The sequence below is a fragment of the Ischnura elegans genome, chromosome 2, assembly GCF_921293095.1.
Source record: "Ischnura elegans chromosome 2, ioIscEleg1.1, whole genome shotgun sequence".
Classification (NCBI taxonomy): domain Eukaryota; kingdom Metazoa; phylum Arthropoda; class Insecta; order Odonata; family Coenagrionidae; genus Ischnura; species Ischnura elegans.
Window position 1 is genome coordinate 105124460 of NC_060247.1, and position 23768 is coordinate 105148227.

Genomic DNA, 23768 nt, shown 5'->3' on the forward strand with positions numbered 1-23768 from the left:
GAAGTTATTTAGGAGACTATTGAATGAGGCAGTCCTAAATTCATATGTTGTTCACAGGAAAAACACGTATAAAAATTTGACTTATCATTTCGCGTGCCATTGGGCGAGATAATATTTTTGAAATATCCAACGTCATACGAACTGTTTGGACTTGGCCGTCACTCATTACACAATTTAGTACCAAGACTCACAAAAATTGATTTCCTAAAGACAATTCCTGCAGCTGGGAAGAAATCAAAGTCTCAAAGGAGGTGTGCAGTTTGTGCGTAACATGGGAAATGAAGAGTTTGCGTGTACTGATGTGAAAAATGTGCAGTGGGATTATGTTTGGATTGCTTCAAATCATGTCAGAGCAGATTTTCTATGGTAAATCGTTTGAATATTTGGATATTGACGTTTGAAACATTAGCATGTGATTACCTATATGAAATGATACGGTAATAATGGAACAAAGTCAGAGAAGTGGGCGGAGTGGTAAATTTTCAAGGAGGCGAAACGGGTAATCCTATTGAAAGTATCCAAGCTGTTATGAAATTTTCAACCCCAAATAACTAAATTACATCATGTAGTTGTATTTTTTAAATGCATGGAATGTTAGAGATCTCGTAGCATATTCGAAACCAAATAAAAATCTTTCAAAATTGAAAATTTATTCATTAGTTCATAAAAAGAGATACATAAAACAATAAATATTTTTTCCAATCGCTCGAAAAATTATTATATAGTAGCGCATTATAATACGCAAGTTTACAAAAATTATCAACGATACTGATCGTATATTATAAAAGATATAAATTATTGAATGATAGTATACCAAAAAGGCGAAGATTTTTAAATCTCATCCGGCCGCTGAGATGGGATTTAATTAAATGCCTGCCGCGCTTGAGGGGTTAAATACAAGTAAGTATTAAAGGTGGCCATGTTACATCCAGACTCACATTTTAAATTTCCCGCTCAATAGTACTACCAACATGTGTCGTCAAGTAGTGCATTCATTACAACTAGGTCTGTGATTAATACTGATTGTAGGAGAACCACTAGCCGGTTGGACAGCTGATTAAGTGGTTCGTTTACCATTGGCATTAAGGCAGTTTGTTCATTTACACTTACATAATGTTTTTGGAGGTGACCATGAGTGGGTGACGAGCATGAAAGACCGAGTATTTATACTGTAGAGAATTTACAAGCACCAATATAATAAAGAAAACTTTAGGATACTAGCTACATATATCTACGGTAGATAGACGCAAAGGATTTCCATTTATATACTGTCCTTAAACTACATTCTGGTCCAATTGATTTGTAAAATGACGTCAGTTGGCGAACCTGTTTGTTGACAGGCCGTGCGGAATGATTTGACATCAGTAATTTGAGCGCCAAATGGATGGTAGGCCGAAGTAGTTAGGAAGTGTAGAGTAATTGCATTCAATTTTTTTTCATAAACTTAGTTAGCATTCGGTAGAATAAATGACAATATCTTGCCGCGGGGCTATGAGTAATCTTATCCGTAAGTTTGTGTTTTTTGAATTGTACGGGCTTCGATTCCATGAACCCTTCGGGTGAGTGTTTTCAAACCTAATTTTATATTTTGAAGGTTTACGGAAGGAATATCGGAAAATCCTGAAGAATTTCTCCGAAGTGGAATTCAAAAGGTCATTCATTGACTTGTTTGGTTGGGAGAAATGGAACTGTATCGTGAGGTCTTTTCCAAAATATCAGATAAGTTCAAAAGCAGACGCTGATAGAGCAGTGGCAATTACTGTTGAGGTTAGTGTGCTTGATATAACGATTGGCGATTAAAAATTACATGAATTATCGAGTTATTCAATGAAAGTATTATTTGCAGGAGGTCGATGAAGAGTTTCTTCAGAGAACTATACATGGTCTGCAACTGTTAGGTAAACAGTTAAATTTAGTTGTTAATGTTTGTTTTTCTATTAATTTACACATGAAATTATTTTAATTGATTGTTTGGTGTGTAGACGTTTTATTGCACAGCAAAAGAAGAAAGTGGTATGCTTTTAAGTTGTGCGGTGAGAGGACCAACACTGTATCATCAGATCGTAGAGTGGAAGAAGATATTAAAGCCACCAGTTGGAAGTTAAAGGCTCCTTGTGTAAGTGATAATCATACTTTTATTTTTCTGTGGATATACAGTAGTTTAGTGGAATATTTCTCATAAATCTGCGAATATTCGCTTCAGGATGTAAAAGTTAAGGCCCACGAAGAAGTATTTTGGATAAGAATTTCTTCGAAAAGAGGGAGAAACTGTGCTCCAACGTTCTTTGCTTACTTCGCATGTGAAGATATAATACTATGTACGAGGAAGAGTCCAAACCGCAAGATGTTTCAAGTAGGTTGAAATATAATTTTATTTCTTGCTGTGGAATTTGGACGATCTTTGCATATTGTGCGATGCTTTATTTCTCCTTGTTACTGTTTTTTTTTTCAAGTCTATCGTGAGTACTCTAAGGTTCGAAAATTACAAAAAACTGAGCTTGGAAGGCAAAGATGTGTGGTCTCTATTTAAAATGATAGAGGAGAAAGATGGTAAAGCTCACGAAGGGAATGTCAACTTGGCGTTGAAAGATAATGAAGGTATGCTAATAAAATATTTTATGATTCTTATTTTATGGCCGGTCGTGCTTCTACAATTGTTTTCCATTTTACCCTATAGATCAGCTGAAAGGTTCGAATTTTGTTAAGGACATGTCTTCGGGGAAGAAAAATGAAGTGAATGCCTTGTTTGGATTGAATCCTCCAGTTCTTCAGTCTTTGATGATAAAGGTTAGTTGCTATAAAGAGTGAAGGAGTGGTTTTATCCATGAATTTTTCAATGTCTTTCTTCCTTCACTTCATTGCAATATGTTCTCATTCATTTTCTTATTATCTGTTATGGAATGATTTCATATTTTGATGTGAAGGGAATGTGTTTGCATTCTCTACATTATCTAAAATTAGAAGTAGAGAACGATGTATCACGCAATACAGATGCAAAATTACAGCTGTGTATTGTGTGTGGTTCTCAATGCTCTAACTATGAACAGCATTCAAGAACACATTGTTTCTTGTCATTGGGCTAAAGTCAATATTGCAAGTCAACGTGACAGTAGAAATTTCTTGTGCCACAAATTTTGCCCTTGATGGAAGCTTGTCTTCTGCTGAAAAGTCTTTTGCTGTTAATACTGTATAAGGATACATATTAGATATTTTTGAAACAGTCTGCTTTGGAGTTTGAATCTTATAGTTTTCTATGTCCTCTTGCTGAGTCCTTTGCAATCCATGAAATGCACAGGGTAGAGTACTCCTTGGTAATGTACTCAACCAAATCATGGTTCCCTTTGCAGTCTCAAGAGAGCATCAGCCAGGGCTAACAAAGAACACTTCCAGTACTCCCACTCATAATTGTATACTCACAAAGTGACTTCCAAGGACTGATTCTTGAGTGATGTGACCACAGGCAAACCTTAGTGGGGAGCGATAAGGCTTTTTAGTGGAAAATTGTCACATTTTAAATTTTTTTCCAATTAAGTACTTATGCAATGCAGCGACTCCTTTGCCCATTAACATATCTGAAAGCACAACCTTATTAAACCATTTTAAAATGCTCATTGTAGCTTGTCCATAGATGACAATTGACTACTGATTGACAGCTTTTTATGTCACCCTGGCTGGCTGTTCCTGCTTCTGAGGAAACAATGACTCAAATTTTGCCTTTGGCATGAGAGCTCGACTGATAGACTAAATATGACCTTGATTGGCACTTACCAAATGGGACACTTTAACATCTAAAGGCAACTTCCAATCATTTGAATTATTTGATGGATTGTGCTTTGGCTCTATTTCCTGTTCAAACTCATCTTAAAAAACCTGAAAATATAAAAGAAAATTAAATCAACTCATTAAGAAAAAGTTTAGGATTCCCTTCTTGAAAGCGCTGCACAACACACTTCATTTGTGTCACTGAAGTTGACTCTCATACCCCTGATTGACCTATCATCAGCTTCATAATCCGTCTCTACACTGGCATAGGAGACATTATGGCCTTACTCGACCTTGTAACGTTTTTTATTATTTTCTTTTCAATGGTTCACAACATTTTGTTATTACACTGTATAACACGTTTTATAATTTAAAACTCAGGAGCAAAAACACATCTGCACGCCGTGACTATTACAATCCAACTCCCTCTCTGCCTGCCGTTCGCAACAATCTCCGTCCACCATCACTTGCCTCATTGTTCCTCTCCCACCAATTGCCACATCAACATTCTCCGACTCAACTCAAATAAAACTCGAAATTAATTGTTACAACCTCTTCATCAAGCTCAGCTTAGGTGATCATTATGATCCACTCTTGCCATATCGCCAGTTCCTTGCTAACACGGTTTTGCTGTTCAAACTTCTGGCTCACGTAAAACTGGCAGGCTTTCGCCGGACATGAGGAGGGATCATGAAAATGACCTCATCTCCAGTATGAAGCGGAATGCTGTGCCAGGCAATGGGAAGGCTGACCTGGCCAATCTCTGCCCTGCGGCTCTCGTCTTCCTCAAAATGGCTGTTGTCCTCCTACTGCATTCCTGGCATGGAGAATCTGAGAGGGGTCAAAGATCTGGCAATTATGTATCAAAAGTGTTAAAGCTTACGAAAAGCCATTTGTAGACTTTGCTTCCTTTTGCACTCATAACAGCATACTGCTCAGTATATAATGTACATAGCCTTGTATGTTTTGTTAAACATATGACACAATGGCTTAAATGAAAGAGTTCCAGGCTTAGCGGGTAGCCATGACATGTGCAATGTGTTGCACATTTCTGAGCCACAAAATGACTACAAAAGGCAGACTCTCAAAAGCTACAATATATCATAAAGCTTGCAATAAATTTCAAATTGCTAACCAAATATTTCGTGAGCGAGTGCACTGACTTATTAAATGGCTTCAACCTGCCATGCAGTGTTGCCATAATTGGTACCAACTTGCTCCTTGAGAATTTCCTCCAGATTATCATTAATTGCTATGGTTCCATCCCATCCTTGTGACCAAAATGGACATTTGCATTGATGATCGCAGATGTAATTCCGGATACCTTAGACTCAGGCATTAAGGAGCATAGGCGATTAAGGCAGGATTCTCTTATACACAGTTCCTCATAATAGCTGTCAATAGCCAACCGTAGATGTCTTCCCTCATTTTCAATGAGTATCTTCTTGAGTTGAGATTTTTAAACTGTGTTAGCAGCCACTTTTGTTACGATCAGAACTCCAATAGTCTGTCTCATTTTGACATCATAATTGATATTTTCTATTTATTTTGTAATCTTAAACAATCCCGTATCTCACAATAATTAGGTTTTCTACATATTGTCTTAACTGCATTGTGGCTTAAGATTTGATATTAATCTTCGCCATTATTATACTGTCATTTTGCTATAGGAAGCCGTTTTTATGAATTCTGGTGTTCTTTGGTAGCTCCATACCAACTTACGCACTACAATTTAGATATCCAGTGTATGATGCTCTAGCTTCCAATCCTAAAGTAAACTTTTTTGTACCTTTCCATTACTGCGTTTCCTTGTTGTCCAGATTATTCCCTGTCCACCTTCAGTTTCTCTAGTCTTCCGTGGGTGATATCTAACCTATGGAGATACTATGACTCTCATGACATCTTCACTGATTATTGCAGAAAATAATTTTCACAGCAGTTTCTCATTTAATCTAATTCCCCTTTAAAAAAATGTAGCGAGTGAAATGCTCTTACAAAATAAATTACATCGAGCCAGACGACTACAGCCAGAAACACAAGAAAGCCAGACGACTACAATGAATACAGAAATAAATGCTCTGTGCTCACCTTTCATATAAGACAGGCATTCCATTCTCAATGAAAATTTATTTTCCTGTTGGTAGTTAGGCAGATAACCATCATAGAAGTACATTTTCAGGTGCCTTTTATATATGCTAAACTGTGTGGCAATTCATGGATAAAAATCATTTATTTTTGTTGTAGAAGTATGTCTTAAAGGCATGGATTCAAGATACGGCAGCATACTTGAGTTGATGTTATGAATGTGTGCACCATTTTGGTGGACTGGAACAGAACAAGTGCAAATGCATGAACCAAATGTATAGGTTCTGTTTTTGCTATGCATTTGCACTAGTTGGTGATCTCATGGTGCATTTTTTTAAATGCACCACGCATTTCCTCATTAACTTGATAATGAGGAAATGCATGGGCACAAAAATGTAAAAGACCTCAAGGCAGTCCCAAGTTTCCTGATCATGGTGTTTGCAGCATTTCCTTGCATGTCACTGACAATTAGTCCTGATGGATCGTTTTCTCTTACGCCTTTATTGTGTGTAAAAACATTTTTCCCTGGCATAAATGCATATTTTAATTTTTTTACAGGGTGAATCAGGCTTCCGGGTTAAAAGGTGGCTGCCAGAAATGGAAGGTGTCCCTGTGAAATCAGTGCTCAGAGTGATCAATCCTAGTATAGCAGAGTTTTTCAAGAGGTTAGCTGTGTCAAATGTTATCATGGATCCCATGTTTTATAAATCCATACTTGCCACTGGGAAAAATATAATAACTTTGAAAGACCCAGCTCTTAGGAAATAGGTAAAATTACGTTTTTTGGACACTAATAGTACAAAATTATTCAAGGAGTCATGGCAAATCGGATTTTGTGTTCAGAACTAAATATCTTCGAGAGAAGTTTGGAGTGCTGATGATTGTCTTTTTCGCAATATGAACAGCTTAGCTGATCTCATAGGCTTGTTGGGACTGTGGTGTTGTTACGAATGAATATAATAGATGCTTGACTGTGCCTTACAATTAACCAGGGTGCAAACAGTCCTGCAGCACTATTGTTTCCTGTAAATTTTTTATTTACTCGTTAACTCTAAAACATGTATAGGTTGGATTTTCTCTGTTTTTTAAGTCTCCAACGTTTCACACAATGTGAGATGCCTTAGCCCAGTATTGGGTCACTTTAAATTACTTAATGTAGTCTAACTTAATGAAATGAATGGATTTTGTAATTTTGTATGGTGTTGTACAAATTTTATTCTCAATGATGCATTACAGTTAATGGTTGAAAAAAAAAGTTTTTTTTTTGTCTTAAAGGTTTATGGGAGAGAATAACAACATAATTGTGCATTTGGTTCAAATCAATATGCATGGCTATACAACTAAATTAAGGGCTAAATTTGGTAGAGCAAGAGTAATTATTGGGGATAATTTTTTTAGCCATTAGAGTTAGATCCAAAAGGAAATTATAAGCATCTATACACAAGTCATTGGCAACACTTTTGCCCAATAATGGCATATAGTTAATTATTTCAGAGCAAGATTTTCTATTGAAATTATTAGTCAAGTGACATTCCCTCATCATCTTCATCTTCCTTCTTGTCTTGACTGGAACCCTTACTTTCTTTCTCTTTTTCATCTTTACTCTCAGCTTCCTTGAGGGCTCCTTGGAGAGCTTTGACAAATGCTTCAACATTTCCCTGCTCAGCAGCAGTTACAGCCTCATCTCCAACCTCAAACTGCTGTACAACAGGCCCCAATTGGCCAGACTGCAAAGCTGTGCTGAACATACCTAAAGCCTGTAAATGCCATACATGAATTGTTAAAATTGACTCCAAAAAGACCTATGTACATCAGCAACACAACTGAAAAACATATGCACTTTAATTTGTAGCCGTAGCAATTACCAAATTTCTTCCCCCCCTGATTTTTAGGCTTCAGTTTTGGGTAAAAAGTTAAAAAATGTGTTTGAATATAGTCCCCCCCTTTTACATTTATCACGGGCATTTTTGGAAAAAAGGGGGACTATATTCAGATAAACATGGTATATGCACACTCCTGTTCAACATAAAGAAACACGGAGGAGCTGAAAATTTTGTAAGTCAAGAGTGACGCTGATGTGACAACATACCCACGCCCTGCTGCCTCAAATTGTTGCCAACTGGGCCCCCGAGCAAATGACCAGAGCTAAAGAGTCGTGTGGGTGCCAAGGAGTTATATCCGAGAGGAAGTAGACTCACTGCATTTCTCAAGTTTGGAAGCATATGTTAGATTGCAAATTTCGCAAATTCAATATTCCTAAATTTATATATGTATTTGGTAATTGAAATGTGCATTACAAGGGCCCTTAATTAGATTCAATTCTTCATTTTATGATTATTCCTTGTCAAATATACATTGCATTAGTAACATATGATATTTGGAGTTGGTTAAACTGTATGATGGTAAGAACATACAAAATACTTCTAACCGCACTGAAGATAAAAAATATGCACAAGGAATACAACAATTAATCTGTGTGTGAGTGCCTCGATCTACAAGAAAAGATACTTATGAGATGGAGAAAATCTTTTATAGAAGCAAATTTTTTCAATTAGCAAGACGGTATTAAAATTACTGACTATCTTGATACTGCTTTGATTTCTGTATTGATTGCGACATTCTTCCAATCGTAACATTGCATGTACAATATCATTACTAACATTAGCTGATATGAAGGTTTTAAAATCATTGTGACCAAATACTGATACTGGACATCATCCTTACCGTAATGTGTCCACCTAGCAAGCAATGGAGCTCGAATATATCTAATGTATTGTCAGATTACACATACATATCATCCTCCACGGATTTTTCCAGAGTTCTTTCTCAGTTTCCAAGAAACAAATGTCACTATAAAGAAATTGCAAGCCTCTGTACCTTAGGCAAAACAGTAGACTCTCATTATTACGAAGTTCACAGGACCGAAAAACCGGAGGTTTGTAATAACAAAGTTTGTATGAATGTTTTTTTAAGAATCAACGAAAAAAATACAGTATATTATAAACGCGATTAAATTATGCGGAAATATATATAAACAGGAAAATTCGTTTCAGTTTTTCAACAGAAGAATGCAGCATGACGCAATCGAGGGTTGATATCTTCCCGAATACATCCGATATACGAACTAGATGCGTTCCAAGACCTTGTTCTGTCTTCATGGGTTGATAAACTTACAGTCCGGCCGCCGAGAGTTGTCCAATGATAGACAAAATGGTCTAGATCTGGGTAGGGGGCAAGGCTGCCAGGTAAGAAAGGGAAATGCTTACAAAGGCTTCGGTGAAGAAAAGAAACGGAAGGGACGATGACTGTGAAGGACCTAGAGGAACAATCACTTGTGTTGGTGAGTCGAAGAATGGTCTTGTTTTGGTGGATCAGGCTTATTACGATGCTCCTTTATGCATTTGACAACGTTGTAAGAATGGGTGAGTGTGTGAGGTGCATTTGGGGGACAGCGATTGGCTTTAAACCGTGCTGGCGCAGGCTTATCCGCCCCTCCTATTGTGCTGTAATCGGACAACTCTCGCCAGCCGGACTATATGCAAGTAATCGAGGAGTACGGTTATCCTGCAGAATGCAACACTGCATTACAAGTATGCGCTAACTCACGAAATGATCTAGCGGGGCGTGCGATGCATCCGGAGCCGAAAAAATAGCTCCCCGCAGTGACAATGAATGGGCGAAATGCTGAATAGTTCCTAAATTCACACCAGATTCGATGATACCTTGTTCAGATTGTGATCACAGAGAGTTTCCCAGCACCACACCGCGTAGTATCGGCCAAATCTAAAGTCGCCAAATTCAAAATTTAAAAATTTTGAATGCTCGTATCTCTGATAATTCGTAAATCGAATGTTCACAGGAAGAGGACTGACTGTACATCCAATTTACGAACGGTTATGAGTGGGTCACCATGACTGCACAGGAATGAAGCTTGTTATATGATGTTGCGTGTTAACTGAATAAAGAACCATAATTGACGCTCTTAGGCACAACACGAGAAGAACTTAAACATGGCGCGAGTATTAAAACTTAAGTGTAGTGAATATCCACCTAAATGCTGTGACTTATGCGTGGAACTTCGTAATAAAGTTCATTTTGTAACCACCAGGACCGGGATTGAGGTTCGTAAATTCGTAAAAACGAAACTTTTGCAATAACCTTTCTTTTACTATAGCTTGGATAGGCCTTTTCATCGGGACCAACGATTTGCTTCGTAATAACGAGAACTTCGTAATAACGTTGCTCATATTAACGAGAGTCTACTGTAATTCTCATGAGTACATACTATGTGAGCAAAATCTGGATAATATATCCCTGAATCCATTAAATAATGTTATCTCTATCCCAGAAACTCTGAGGGTGTCTTCAAATTGGCTTACAGTATTAAATGCTAATTTGTACAACCAAAAAGCCACTTCTTCAGAAACACCATCATATTGTGCTGTGGAAGTATGTGTCAGTGCAAGCAAATAGGAGATGACCAAAGACTGCTTCCTTGTGAAGTTAACTTTTATAAAATATTCGTTTCCCATAATTCACTCAAACATAAATAATAATATCCCAAATGAATGCAATTGATATTTAGCGTGGTTACTAGCATCACTGTTTTAACTAACATAATTCATGGAGATATTTTTCCAAATCTAAACATGAACCAAAATTCAGAACCATGAAGGGTAAGGGTATTCAGAAGCGTTACCTTCTACAAGTGAACAGGGTTCAAAAAGGTTCTCCAACCATCTATTTGGTACCAGTTCGTTTCAGCATCAGTTCCCCCTCCCGGTTCCAAAAAACAATGTCATTTCATATTTTGGCAAGTCCTTCACTTTCAACCAATAAAAAGTTTTAAACTGATACATACTTCCACATCTTTTTGCAACAATTCCCAGTCCTGGTTCCAAAAACGTTGTCCTTTAATGCTCTTTTTTGCAAGGCCTTTACTTTCACTGAAAGAAAAGTGTTCAAAGAGGTTTTCCCACCATTTTTTTTTTTTTACCTGTCCCACTTCCAACTCCGAAAACCGAACCATCCTATCCATAGTACACAGTATACACTAGATGATCTAACTAATAAAATAAACATCACCTGCTGAAATTGTGGTGAATGTAGTGTTGCTCTCAGTTGCTCTGATGGCTGCAGCTCACTCCCTGAAATAGCAGGAAGATGTGTCTGCAGTTCTCGAACAATTGCGGGATTCGCTAATGCTGCCTGGAGACTTTCAGATGATAAGGCTGACGACAGGTCAACTAGAAATAGCAGCCCAAAGAAAAATAATTCAGGATACAGTTTTGAATATCTGGTTTAAATCCACCAAAGACACTACACCCCTTGGAATATTTTTTACCTGGCAACTTCCACTACTGTATATTATGCATAATATTCTGTTACAAACAGTAGTTATAATTTTTTCGCTGCAATTAAGTAGCACCAAGTCAGTGTTTAATATATTTAATATGAGCCAATTTAAAATATGAAGATCTCCATTTTCTGACACAGGAATAATTCTCATGTTCATTTTTAACTCCCTTATTTTTTGAAAGTGAACTCAATACCCTCCCTTACCTAATGAAAAACTTAAAACCAGGCTAGTAAACAGTTCCTTCTACGTCAAAAATGCATTTGAACAATAAATTTAGCTGCATGACTTTATAAGATAAAATACATTAAACGTGGTAAATCAGGTAGTGTCACTGGACAATGGAGAGGTAGATAAGAGATACACAATATTAAATAAAATACTAACTATTAGTCCAGATCAACTAGAATATTTCCTATGGTTAAGATGCCAATGAAAAAATGGAAGTCATGCACTAATATACATACATATATGCCTCCACCATACGAACACCTAAAATGACAAACTCTTAAGCAATAAGCAACACAGACATGCAGTAGAAGTTCCACTGTGGCATCTGCCCCTCTCATTAAAGAATATAGAGGCAGGCTTTGATGATACTATTCCAAATTAACCAGTAACCTCTCTATTGGTAGATACAGAGACAAGAACCCATGCTATGCCTATGAAGAATCCACACAGGGTAAAACAAATAATTGGTTGAAATTTTTTCCTCAGATCTTATACAATGCCTCCGAATCTGATTTCATAAAATGAAATCATGCCAAAACAACAAAAAAATGCCTTTTTCTAACTTATTTATTAAGGTCGTCTCAGGGCTCCCTTTAAGCTTTACTATGTAAATAAGTGACACCAAAAATAGAAATGATAAAACTATGAAGTATTAAGTGAATAAAAGGTAGGCATTTCAATTTCGATGAAGAATGAAGTTTTTGATACTTAAAGCCCCATCAAATGTCTTTAATGAGCCATTGTGGGTGGATTATGTATAAATACTAAAACAGAGCAATGTGCTTCAAACAAGGTAGATTTCCTAATGCTCATTGTAGATTTCCTAATGCTCATTAAAAGCACACAGCTTATTCTAGGAAGATCACCCTCCCAAAATTTACAGAATAGAACATTGATTCTAGCAAAAAATTAACACATTCTCATACTAAGGGCTTATCTATCTAGCATATCAATTGATTCCGACAACACCTGAAAATATTAATTATTCATATCAATGCCTACGGACAGGATTCTATTACCTTGGCATTTATTCTCCTCGGAAGTTGGAACATTTAATTCAGAAAGAAAGTTTTGAAGGTCTCTGAGCTGAATAGCGGATTGACTACCTGGAAAGACATGTTATGGTACACATTCAGCCAATTAAGGAACAACATAAGTACATAAACACGCATACTACATATATACATTATTTAATACTTAATTCAATTAGAATCACCCAATTAATAACCTGAAGGAATCTAGTCACCAATGCTAGTAATAGTAAAATTATGCACAAAGTATATTAATCACAGATAGGTCATGACAGACTAATAAGCTCATAGGGATAAAACACAAGGAATATTAAAAGCTGCTGGTAGTACCATTTCCAACTGGTGAATGGATTAGAGAGCAATCAGTATAGGAGGTACTATAACAACTTCCATATAAGACACGGTCTCCAGCATGATATGATGCACCTGATGATAGCATGATATGCAGAAACCCGGGTCGTACTATTTAAAATTACTTTAATTTATTTTTCAATAGATAAAATATTTCTATCTATCAGGATGATGATAGCATGATATGCAGAAACCCGGGTCGTACTATTTAAAATAAAGTGTGGAATAGAACAAAGTATTTTTATTTTTATGATTACAACTCCCAGTCAAGTTCACAAATGAAATGTTGGATGCATTCTTGAATGAGGATTTTTAAGGAGGATATTTAAGGATCTACATTTTTAAGAGGAACTTAAAATTGATAATTTAAAAGAGTATGCTGGTTATCTTGAACAAAGATAAATGGCCCATAAACAAAGCAATTGCTGTAGAAGAATGGATAACTTTTTACTGAACTATACAGGAATTGGCAGGAAACGTTTTTCAATCAGGAGGTTAATTCCATGATTACAGTTTATTTTCAATATTTAATGGTAAACTTAAAGAGCGTTGAGAGCATCATCATCATTAGTCAACAATCCTAAAGCCTGAATAACACGATCATTTTTTTTGTCGCGAAAGTGATCACTATCGCGAGCACTGCGCAAAATGATTGTCGGCGGCAATTGTTTTTCGCGATGGCGATCGCGATGTGGATTCCCATCGCTATTTTTCATCACTCGTCCGGTCGCTTTTTCCGTCGCTAAAACCGTCACTAAAACCCCATATCAGCCAATCAGATAGCATGCCCGTATGGTGTGATTGCAGCGCCACGTTTGACAAATGTGCGAACGGCATAAATAAACAAACACGCTATATAATTTCGTGATGAGGGTACTATGACAACGAGCTGTGATATTGGAAATGATGCGAAAAGCGACGGCGGGAGTGACCGTGTGATTCAGAAAAATGATCACAAGAGCGATTGCTTTTCGCAACGGGAAAAGTGATCGCGATAGTGATTACTTTCGCGACGAAAAAAAATGATTGTGTGATTCAGGCTTAAGATTGGTTTGACGCAGCTCTCCATTCCTCTCTCTCCTGTTAATAAGTCTTTTCATAGCGACGCATTTCTTCTCTTTTAAATCCTTTATAACCTGTCCAAGACTGGATCCAGAATATTTTTCTGGGGGCACAAGGGCCTGACCGGCAAACAGTCTACTTATATTTGACATTGAAAACAACATGCAACAATTACTATGCAAAATATTTTCTATACTTTAACATGGAATTAAATTATTAAGGCTCCAAAATATAAAAAAACACAGATGTAATGATAACCGTGTTAAAAACCTTGCCTATTTTTTTAGCATCTTGGGGTGGTCACGTGTCTCCAAGCCCCCCCCAACCTCCTAAATCCGCCTGTGAACCTGTGCTATGCAACTCATTTGGGGGCCGTACCTTGCCCTTCTTCCCTTACACTTGTTGTTCTAAGATAGTTTTCATTAGGCAATCACGCCTCAAAAGGTGGCCAACTAAGTTGTACAGTCTTCTCCTTGTGGATTTTAGAAGACACCGAGAGCATATCAATCGTAATTCATATGCATTATGTGAGTAAATAAGTTTTCATTATTTTCAAACACCATATTAAGAAATTTCTACCACTAACAACCATTAGATAATCAGGTGGTACTAGTTATGTACTTATAACGTTAAAGCTCCACAGATTCACTAAAATAATGCCTTGGTGTTGATGTATAACCTTTCTCCTTACTGCCTGGGCTGCCAGAAGCTAGGCTCTGAAGCAAAGTACTAGTATATGAGCCCACAAGAGTCCACCTTAGGCTTTCTAGTACATACCACGTCGGTATTATTTTACCCATGCCTAGGGAATTTAACCTCACTCCAACCCTGTGGCGGAACTAGGACTGAGCTTTGGCGGGGGAGGGGATGGGGTGGCGGCAAAGGGTTGGCAGGGGGAATGGTCATCAGCAAATTTAAAAAAAATGACATGCCTTGAATATATTTTTAAAATCAGTTTGGCACTAAATATTTAACTTTACGCTGATGCAGTTATCACATGTCAAAACTAGACAATAGCTTAAAATATTTTTTATTTCTCTGAGACTTTGGGAGGGGGGATTATGCCCTCATCTCCCCCCATAGTTACACACAGCTCAAACCTATCCATGGGGCCAGGAATGACCAATCCCTCAAAACATTTTTGAACAGAGGAAATTCAACTCGTAACTAATGTTGCTTGGGTATGTTTTCAAGTGGCCAATGACACAGTACTCATTCCAACATACCAAAAATGATATTTTTTACTAACAACCCTGTAAAAATTTAGGTTAAATGTAACAGCTAGTAAAAGCTTGTGATAATTATTGCAGTTTGCATCATTTCAAAGCTTCAACAGACTGCCATCAATTGAGAAAAATGCCAAATAAAATAATACCAGATGCTGAAGAAGAGTCTACAGCAGCAGTTGAGGTGTCCATTGGAGCAGTGGTGCTCTGGGTGTTTGACGTCGCTGAGGGCTGGGCAGAGGTAGTGGTAACAGTAGGCGTGACAGAAGACGTAGAAGAAGAGGCTGAAGCTCCTGAGGTTCCACCAGAAGTTGAACGAGATGCTTGACTTGACGAGGGCCGACTGCAAATAAGATAGGTTTGTAAAATGACAATTAGTTAACATTGCTTTTTTAATTACCTTCACCACCCTGAAAAGAGCACATAACCATGAGGGAATCTAACTAATAACTTTGGTTAACACCCATGCCCTAGATAAGGGCAACCCTCGACCTTCAGTTTGGCAGGCGAACAATTTACCCCAGCAAAAGTATTAACACAGCTGTTGTGAGAGAAGAGCTCACAGATGTAATGTTATTGTACCTATTGCACTGGGTAATTGATTAGGACGTCTCAGGCATTTCAAGCAGGTTAATCATTGTATACGCTATAAAACTTTCAACTATTCAGAGCGATTGAATAACATTAGTACTGTATGTCGTAGGGTCAATGTGTCAAGTGCAGGATAAATGTTTTTCTTCAAAAATTCAAGTATTACCATCACTATACAGGAGTAATGGTATCGACTGAAGGAACTAATGCAAGCTACCATTGGGACGCACGATGACTGTGCATGTTTCTATTTAGTAATCTCAACTTTTGAACTACTAAAATTGAGACACGAGTAAAATTGCATACCCGAAAACATACTGTTAAACAAGAAAAACTGCGTGATAATAGTGGGGCAAGACGTAAATTACTGCTCACCTCATTGTTCCCAGCAAACTACCTAGTCCTCCAATTTGCCCCACGCCACCGAAAAGTTGCATTAACTGCTGCTGCGACATGTTATTCAAAAGATTTTGAAGGTCTCCATCCGGTGTTCCACCACCACTTCTTTGAGACCCAGGAGTTGGAGGATTGTTTAACATTTCATTTACACGTCGACAGTGGTCATCGTCTTTGTCTGTTTTTGGTTCCTAAAATTATTCAGAGCATTCTAATCATCTGCACCTCATTTTTGTTCTTAAAAGATAAATAACTATCTTTTACCTGCATCCAGAAGAAAAAATTTCGATTGGACGACTTGAATTTCAGCACATACACTCGGCCAGTGGTGCATTGATTAACACGCTTATACTCGCAATCATCGGGGAAAATAATGAGATCCTGAAAATAAATAAAATTAAGGAACATATGTAGGACAGCTTAAGGAACTAGAGTACTATATTAGTCTTGTTCTTACATCTTCCACGGCACCAGTCTGTCGATCCTTCCAACAAAAATGCATTAACGAATCATCCGACTGATATACATAAAGCAACCCTTTCCGTTTATCAGGGTGAACCATTTTTCCTTTCTGGGTCATTTTCCCAGCCTTAAACTCCACTAAATTCTTGCTCTGAGAGCGAGAAGAGGTATTTCCAAATAATGCAGCACCGACCGCCATTTCTGCCGACTATGGGTTACGCTGTATGTGCTGTATCATTGGCTGCATTGGCTACTGGGAAATTCGTCTGTCTTCTGAATTTCACATTTTCCCTGCTTTCACCAAATTTCTCCTGCTGGTGAAAACAGAAGAAGGGAAATTGAAAAAAATGCTTAAAGGGCTAATATGGTATTCATGGTGAAATAAGATAACAAAATGGCACACGTCTATTATTTATTCAATAATTATCATTTTAAAACAAATCACGCTAGCTACATTAATTTAAAAACATTGCTTAGGAAGGGTTCAGTGGCAATTCAATTTCAAATGTAAGGTTGCACGGTATCGTCCATAAAGCGGCGTTAGTGGAGAAAATAATGAGCGCTTCAAAGAATGATAAATTCCGGCAGTACCACCACAGTAACAACCCAATTCTAATCAAACAGATCAGACAGGCACACTTAGTCTGTACAAGCATCACAAATTCATTTCATGCTTAGACATCACCCGAGAGAATTTAGCCAATTTATCCGCAACAGTCAAATAAGTGACATAAACATTTATTTCAATTCTTGTGCTTCCATCTGTGGAGGAAATTCATAAGTAAACAATAAGTAAATGTCAGGCGTTTCTAACTACGCTCACTAGATGGCAACTCCATCTCCGAATTCCATTATCGTGCCTTGCGCGTGACGTCACCCAGCGAACATCTCTGTTTTTGCGTTGGTGTGTGTGTTTTCCTTATGTGTGTGGGCATGTGGGGTGGACCCATGGCTATGTTGCACTGTTTGAGCGTGCAGAGGTTCGCAGTGGGAAGGGATAGCGGGAGAGGAGGAGAGAGAGCGGGAAGGGGTGGAGTGCGGGAGGGAGGACACTGCTGCCGCGTCGAGCGATCGTGGTGGAGTGAGTGAGCGAGAGGACGCGTCAGGGAGCAAGACCTCTTATCCAGAGGAAGGACGTCTCTCGCAGAACGGTTTGTCCGTTCTCCGAGAATACCGACTGTGTTCTGTTCGTATTCTGGGATTAAAGTGTCCGTAAGGAGGAGTTTTATTGTGTGCTCAAGATGGCTGTGTGAGTGCTGAATTGGAGTGGGAAGATCGGGGCGAAAAAGGATGCATCCTCGGTGCACGCTGGCTGTTTGACCGACGGGAAGAAGTTGCGGAGAGGCCTTGGCTGCCGCCCCTGCCATGCCGAGGAGGAAGACCGCTGGGGTTTCTCCGGGCAAACGTGAGTACCTACTACTTTTGTGTGACGTCGCTGCGTCGGAATGCTCGGCCGCTTGCGGGTCCAACTTCAGAACATTTCTAACTTCCTCCTTAATAGCGCTTACAGCTGTACTGGTTTAAGTGCAGTCATCTAGTTGCGTCTTCATGCCCTAACAATGTTACGGTAGGAACGTAAACTGAGTTACGTTGAGGATACAAAGCGGTCTCTGGCCGTTATGCTCAGCGATACTTCGTCTCTTGTGTTTTGTAGCGTACACATGTCGCATTTGACCGGATAACAATCGAAACGGCACAAAGAAGCCTCACCCGTCTCGACTCATCGTATATGTATGAGTGGGCGAGCTAGCAGACTAGTCGCTTAGCTCATACGAGCCGAGGGATTGGTTTGATCGGTCGCGGCTGAGGAAGGTCGTGAGTTTTTTTCATCGGTAAATGGCACCAGAACGGCAGGCAGTCTTTGTTGTTTTTGTAATCCTCCGTCCTACTCATCCCACGCCGCCTAAACTTGCAGGGTTCCCCCGTCACGTCCTATGACTACTCTTCTGCTCGCTTTCCCCTCCTATTCCCCTTGCGGACGACACGTGTTTTCTCCCCAAATCGGTGACGCCAGTGCACGAAACCTTGTAGTACAAATGTTGGAGATCAACCCATCCCCAGAACATATTTTCGAAGCTTCCAAGGATGTTTTCACGCGTACTTGTACACTAGGAGGGATAATATGAACAGAGAGAACCTAATATAGGAGAATATTTTTGTGTCATTAATTTCGAATCGCTGAGAAATTGAGCATAAATTTGCTATCTTAGGGTCACGAAGTCATAGTGTCTGTTTGCATGGGGTTGAAGGTGCGTGTAGAATCTCGGTTGGATGATTATCTATCGTTATAAGTTCACGCACTGCCGCATCAATCGAACGATCACACTACTTCTGCGCCGACACTGACACAGAGAAATCCCCCTCCCGCCTCCTCGCCATTGGGCATGGAATCTCCCTCATTCTCTCTTTATGAACGGCGTGACGTCAGCCGACATCGGGATCTCCCTTCGTCCCCTCTTCCTCAGCCCCCATTCCCCCCGCCTTCCTTCTCTACCCGCAAGAGGGAGCTTTCCTCCTCCGCAAGAGCCTTGGAGGTTGTCCGCTCCCTCGCTTGACTTCCTCCCATCTCCGCCAGCCCGTCTCGTCGCCTCTCCATCCACGGCCAGCGGTCGGACCTGCAAGGCACACTCGAAGGTGTGTGGCAGGTGCTGGAATGATGCAGTTTTCTGTTCTTGACCTGCCTTTTTTACATTTATAACATAGCAGAAATCTTTTTTTTTTACATTCGAGCTATTTGTCATTTATTTGACAGGTTCGCAGTTATCTTTTACTAGTGTTCATAGCTGGATTTAACAACTATGCAACGGAAATATCTATCTTTTGATACCGTCATGGTTTCGGATTTTTGTCAGTCTAGTGAGGATCTGAAGTTCTGCGTGCGCTTGCAAACATTCCTTGTTTTTCAAGAGGTGATGGCGATCCCTTCGACGTAGCACTGATGATGGCCCAATTTTTCAGTATCTTTGTCCTTCTTAATCTAAAGGTTATGTTTCTTCATTTCTCCAACCATATTAATAAGGAAAGAGAGATTCAATTTTAAGTAAGCGTCGGATCATTGAGTCATTTACCCATGAGCTGTTGGCTTATAATGATCAAGCATGTTGAGTGCTGTAAACAGGCCGGTCTTGAAGAGTGGCTAATTTGTTACCTCGCGAGTGGTCCTGACTTATTTCACAATTTAGCATGAGATTGGCAGCACGATTTCTTTCGCCTCAAATTTACATTTTGTTTATCAAAATATTTTCTCTAGATAGACTGTTGTTTCTGAACGAGCTCGATATTATTAAATGACGTACATACATGGGAGATTTCTGGGTTGCGAGCAAGATGCATCCTCGAAGAAGGGCCCAACTTTGGAGTTACTACAATATCTTTTGTGTTTGCTTTCTACGTCGAAGGAATAGGAGGAGAAAATCGGATCCTTTTTATATCGCCTCGAAGCTAATTACTCTAAATATTATTAATTTACCAAGAGTAAAACAAGGGAATTTTTTTAGTCGCCTCCATTATGGATTTACTGTCTATAAATATATGAAAAGGGAACGCTTTAGAGGTAATAGTAAATTCACTATTGGCCCCACCTACATGGCCTGCATAAGCCGCTTTTTACAGAGGCATAGAACATCCTTATGTAAGCATGCCTAAGCTTTCGTCCTACCACGTGCCATCGTGGAGTTTACTCGCATATGCACGTCAGCGTGGTGCAGCACACCGCTCCGCATGAATAAAGTAGGGGAGTACTAAATCTTTCACTCGTCGACAAAAGTGGCCCCGTGGCATCTTCCCGTGGGACCAACGTAAACATCTTCACTGTCTCCTCTCCGCGCACTCCTCCCTTCATCTCTTTTCAGTCTCTTCTTTTCTTAGCACGGAGAACGTTCTTGCTTCTTCGTCTTCTTCCACTCGTTAACCCCTACTCCTCATGCCTTCTTCTCTTCCTGGGCCACCCCTTGGGGAACTCCCCCTAGCCCGTGAGGTGTTCCTCCTACCTGCCTCTCTTCCTGCATACGCAGTTCCTTCCCCCCCCCCCCCTTTCTCCTTCCCCCTACCCTTCGTTTCCCCCTGCCCCTCCTAATTCTTCCCCTTAGGAGTCCTCTCCCTGCAGTGTTAACAGGTGGGTGGGTCGGTACCCTTAGTGAGGGAGGAACGGGTGGGGGGGCTGAGAGCAGGTCGCTTTTCCATTTGGAATGATTCTCGTGATTTAAGCGCCTTGCCCGCCCCCGGCCGGCTACAAAACTACGCGTTTTGTTGTGCGTGGATTCCACTGTCTTCGCAAGGCTGTACCCAGAATCATAACTAGGGGTGGAAGGGGTCAAGCCGTGGTCTAATGGTCTAGGGAAGGGGGGCAAGCCATGAGATTTATGAGATTATTTCCTTGAATAAATGGTTTTAATTTAGTTACACATCTTATACTAATATATATTATTTTTCGTGGGTTTAAAGCAGGGTTGATTGATTTAAATCACTTCGATTTTTATTTTTTTAAATCAGGTGATTTAAATCATAATGTGATCTATATGTTTGATTTTTAAAGAGTCAAGAAAAGGAAGCTGTACGTGTATAATTTTGATTTTTTTGTCTTAATTCATGCAATGATTCGACAATTGTCAGCACAATGGTGGCTGTTAAATATAAATGATACTGTAGGAATGCATGTAACATGAAAATTTTTAAAAATCTTACATTTCAGTTTTTTAATAGAAAATACAATTAGCGCAAAGAAAATCATCAGTAAAATTGACAGATAATAAATTGAGCCACATTTAATTCGTAGAAAAATTCCATGACCCGTGTCAATTTTTAATGAGAGTGAGTGTAAGTGAGTAGTCGGTCTGTCAGCCCAAAGTAAATGTGGGATCAAGGAAAAAATTGTTTTTTCTTCTAATTACAAGGGGAAGGCAGTGCACTATGTCACACAGATGAAGGCACAATAAAGGAAAAAGACAACATTCGACAATTAGATTAAACAAAAATTTTACAACGAAGTTGCATATTTTACAGCATGAAGAGCAAATATAAATTGTCATTCACTGTAATGATTTAGCCAATTACAGACAAAGTGAGTGATATGGGATATTAATAAATACCTCATGTCACTCACTAATCATGGTTAACAAGTGTTTTTATATTAAGAAGTTAGTATGTACAAAAAGAAAACCATGTACTTATCATATAGTATTCCTATCAACACTGTGCAATGAGGACACCTACATTGGATGGCTATCATTTAAATGCTTCTATTAGACAACTAACGTTGCAGCTTTATTGTGTCCTAATTTATTCTGCGATTTTGAATGAACTAAGTGAAAAGTGGAAAAGACTTTCCTCTCCAGCTGATGATGCTGGGAAAATGAAAAGCTGTTCAATTATTCTTACGATCGAATTTCCTTGGTGCTTATCTGGTTTAGAGTATGTTGCCTCTTATTGTTTCTGCAAACGATCATTCTCCAATATGCTGCCCAAAAAATTAGTTTTGCAAATAACTGAATTTTTGGTGAATGGAGAATCATAAAGATACTGTTACATTTTGTACTTTTGGGTATTGGAGGGGTGAAGACTTCATATTGCATCACATAGCTAGTTTGGGCCAGAGATCACCTGACTTCGTCTCCCTCTTGATTTCTTAACTGCTGAGATCACATTACCGATACATTGTACTGCTTGAGCATTGCCATTTCAACCCATACTACTGGTTCATGGCTCACAGTCGAAGGCTTTGGTTAGAATACTAGTGTATCCATTGAAAAAAAAAATTGTTTTCTGATTTAACTTCTAAGCGTAGGCACCGTACAAAGTTGCAATTACAGAATTTTTCTAAACTTCATATGCTTTAGAACCGCGTAATATGTATAGCACATTTGATACTACAATTTTGTACTATGCTGGCCTAATTTGTAATTTGATACCATTTGCATTTCCATAGTTCTCTCCCCTGATTGACTAAATGTTGTATCAAGTTGAGTCTGCTGCGTCTTATTGTTTCAGCGAACGATCATTCTCCATTATGCTGCCCAAATAGTTAGTTTTGTAATTAACTGAATCTTTGATGGATGGAGAATCATAAAAATCTCATTTAAATAAAAAAAATCCGATTTAAATAAAAAAAATCAACAAAAATGATTTTTTTGAAAAAAATCATGATTTTTATCAACCCTGGTTTAAATAAAATTTGTTGAATACTTTCGTTTCAATTCAGTACTGATTTTGATTAAAGACTTTTGCGATTTTTGCTTCTAGGGGGGGGGGGGGCAGCTGTCCCCCCCCCCCCTGCCCCTCGCTGGGTACGCCCATGTGTCTTCGTGCTATTTTTTCTCATTTGCCGGTCTTGGTAATGGTAAGGTTCTTCCTAACGACGAACCTTCTTTCCAATAATTATAGTGAAACTATTGTCGCCCACCCGTTTTGGCGACATGGTTACCAACTTTCATCTACAAGGAACCGTGCAAGCCACCACCGAAGTGTGTGGCCCTGGAAAATGCCACATCAGGCATGCAGCACTCATCCTATGCATTAATCAAACACGCGCTCGCTTGTCGGACACAGGGCAAGACCAGGAAATTGGAGAGTGCTTAGGACACCAACCAACATGTTACCATGCAAATAAAAAAAATTATTGAGTAATAGAAAACGAGATGTCCTAGCGTTACCTTGGGTGGTAGTTGACGAACAATAATTACCAAGTGTTAATGTCGGTATGAGCAACGCACTAGCAGAAAAGTACACGTAAATAAATGTTTATGATGTAAATGCAAAAATTATTACTCATGTTACTCAAAACTACCGAGGAATAAAAGAAGGGTGATGTGACAGCGGGTATTAATAATAGTTCTGTACGATTCATTTCGTGAATTAAATAAAGATTTTTGTTTCCTAGAGTGGAATGGATGCCTAGTATTAGTTATTTTTGCTGTTTTTACCTTTGAAATACACCCGAGAGAGCTCGCAGGGTTTGTAGTGTATGTGGCGAAAAAGGTATCCTCGGTCGGTATGTTACTCGTGTATCTCTTCTAGGAATCAAGTCATCTTAGCATTACAACTTCCGAGGTATAGTACTCCCTCTATAATCCTGCACCTCACTTCTCCGGCTACCTATGTCAGGAATCCGACGTTTTTATTCAGGCAGTAACCCAGCGGGTGGATCGGTATTTTCGAGTAGTCTACTTCGCAGGTGAGCCTAGTCCTACTCTCAGTCAGAAAATAGGAAGTGTGGAGCTT

The 23768-nt window shown here is 38.9% G+C and overlaps 3 protein-coding genes across 10 annotated transcripts in view; 2 read left to right on the top strand and 1 right to left on the bottom strand.

The window, feature by feature from the left end:
* The first annotated feature begins 1324 nt into the window (after positions 1-1324).
* On the top strand, positions 1325-7044 carry LOC124154299. Of its 2 annotated transcripts, none has more exons than XM_046527933.1 (8): positions 1325-1507; positions 1595-1767; positions 1847-1898; positions 1983-2116; positions 2204-2353; positions 2454-2598; positions 2678-2787; positions 6406-7044. In XM_046527933.1, exons 1-8 carry the CDS (start codon positions 1468-1470, stop codon positions 6613-6615), a joined length of 1014 nt encoding a protein of 337 aa, XP_046383889.1. In that variant the 5' UTR covers positions 1325-1467; the 3' UTR covers positions 6616-7044. The 2 variants fall into 2 exon arrangements, with proteins under 2 accessions (XP_046383889.1, XP_046383890.1); XM_046527934.1 differs by having other exon boundaries at positions 1366-1387.
* LOC124154298 (proteasomal ubiquitin receptor ADRM1 homolog) lies at positions 7045-17252 on the bottom strand. Of its 4 annotated transcripts, none has more exons than XM_046527931.1 (8): positions 17145-17252; positions 16549-16867; positions 16356-16472; positions 16071-16282; positions 15254-15447; positions 12454-12540; positions 10933-11093; positions 7045-7604 (listed from the first exon to the last, which is right to left on the bottom strand). In XM_046527931.1, the coding sequence occupies exons 2-8, from the start codon at positions 16750-16752 to the stop codon at positions 7365-7367; spliced, it is 1215 nt and encodes a 404-aa protein (XP_046383887.1). In that variant the 5' UTR covers positions 16753-16867; positions 17145-17252; the 3' UTR covers positions 7045-7364. The 4 variants fall into 4 exon arrangements, with proteins under 4 accessions (XP_046383887.1, XP_046383885.1, XP_046383884.1 ...); XM_046527929.1 differs by having other exon boundaries at positions 16549-16864; positions 17008-17251; XM_046527928.1 differs by having other exon boundaries at positions 17008-17251.
* A 340-nt stretch (positions 17253-17592) lies between these two features.
* LOC124154296 overlaps positions 17593-23768 on the top strand; it is a 218354-nt gene continuing 212178 nt past the window's right edge. For 3 of the 4 annotated variants that reach the window (XM_046527924.1, XM_046527925.1, XM_046527926.1), the window contains exon 1: positions 17595-17958. In XM_046527924.1, coding sequence (XP_046383880.1) covers positions 17919-17958 — 40 coding nt within the window. In that variant the 5' untranslated portion in view covers positions 17595-17918. Of the gene's footprint in view, positions 17959-23768 lie in introns of all 4 variants that reach the window. The other variant, XM_046527927.1, reaches the window with a different exon arrangement.

What these genes read in the sequence shown, in the direction of transcription:
- LOC124154299 (XM_046527933.1), top strand. Translation starts at nt 1,468, where the DNA reads ATGACAATATCTTGCCGCGGGGCTATGAGTAATCTTATCC. An exon ending in GGAAGTTAAAGGCTCCTTGT is followed by an intron (nt 2,117 to 2,203) that starts GTAAGTGATAAT and finishes TATTCGCTTCAG; the next exon opens with GATGTAAAAGTTAAGGCCCA. An exon ending in CAAACCGCAAGATGTTTCAA is followed by an intron (nt 2,354 to 2,453) that starts GTAGGTTGAAAT and finishes TTTTTTTTCAAG; the next exon opens with TCTATCGTGAGTACTCTAAG.
- LOC124154298 (XM_046527931.1), bottom strand. Translation starts at nt 16,752, where the DNA reads ATGGCGGTCGGTGCTGCATTATTTGGAAATACCTCTTCTCGCTCTCAG. An exon ending in ATTTTTTCTTCTGGATGCAG is followed by an intron (nt 16,283 to 16,355) that starts GTAAAAGATAGT and finishes GAATAATTTTAG; the next exon opens with GAACCAAAAACAGACAAAGA. An exon ending in AGACTCTTCTTCAGCATCTG is followed by an intron (nt 12,541 to 15,253) that starts GTATTATTTTAT and finishes ATGTCTTTCCAG; the next exon opens with GTAGTCAATCCGCTATTCAG.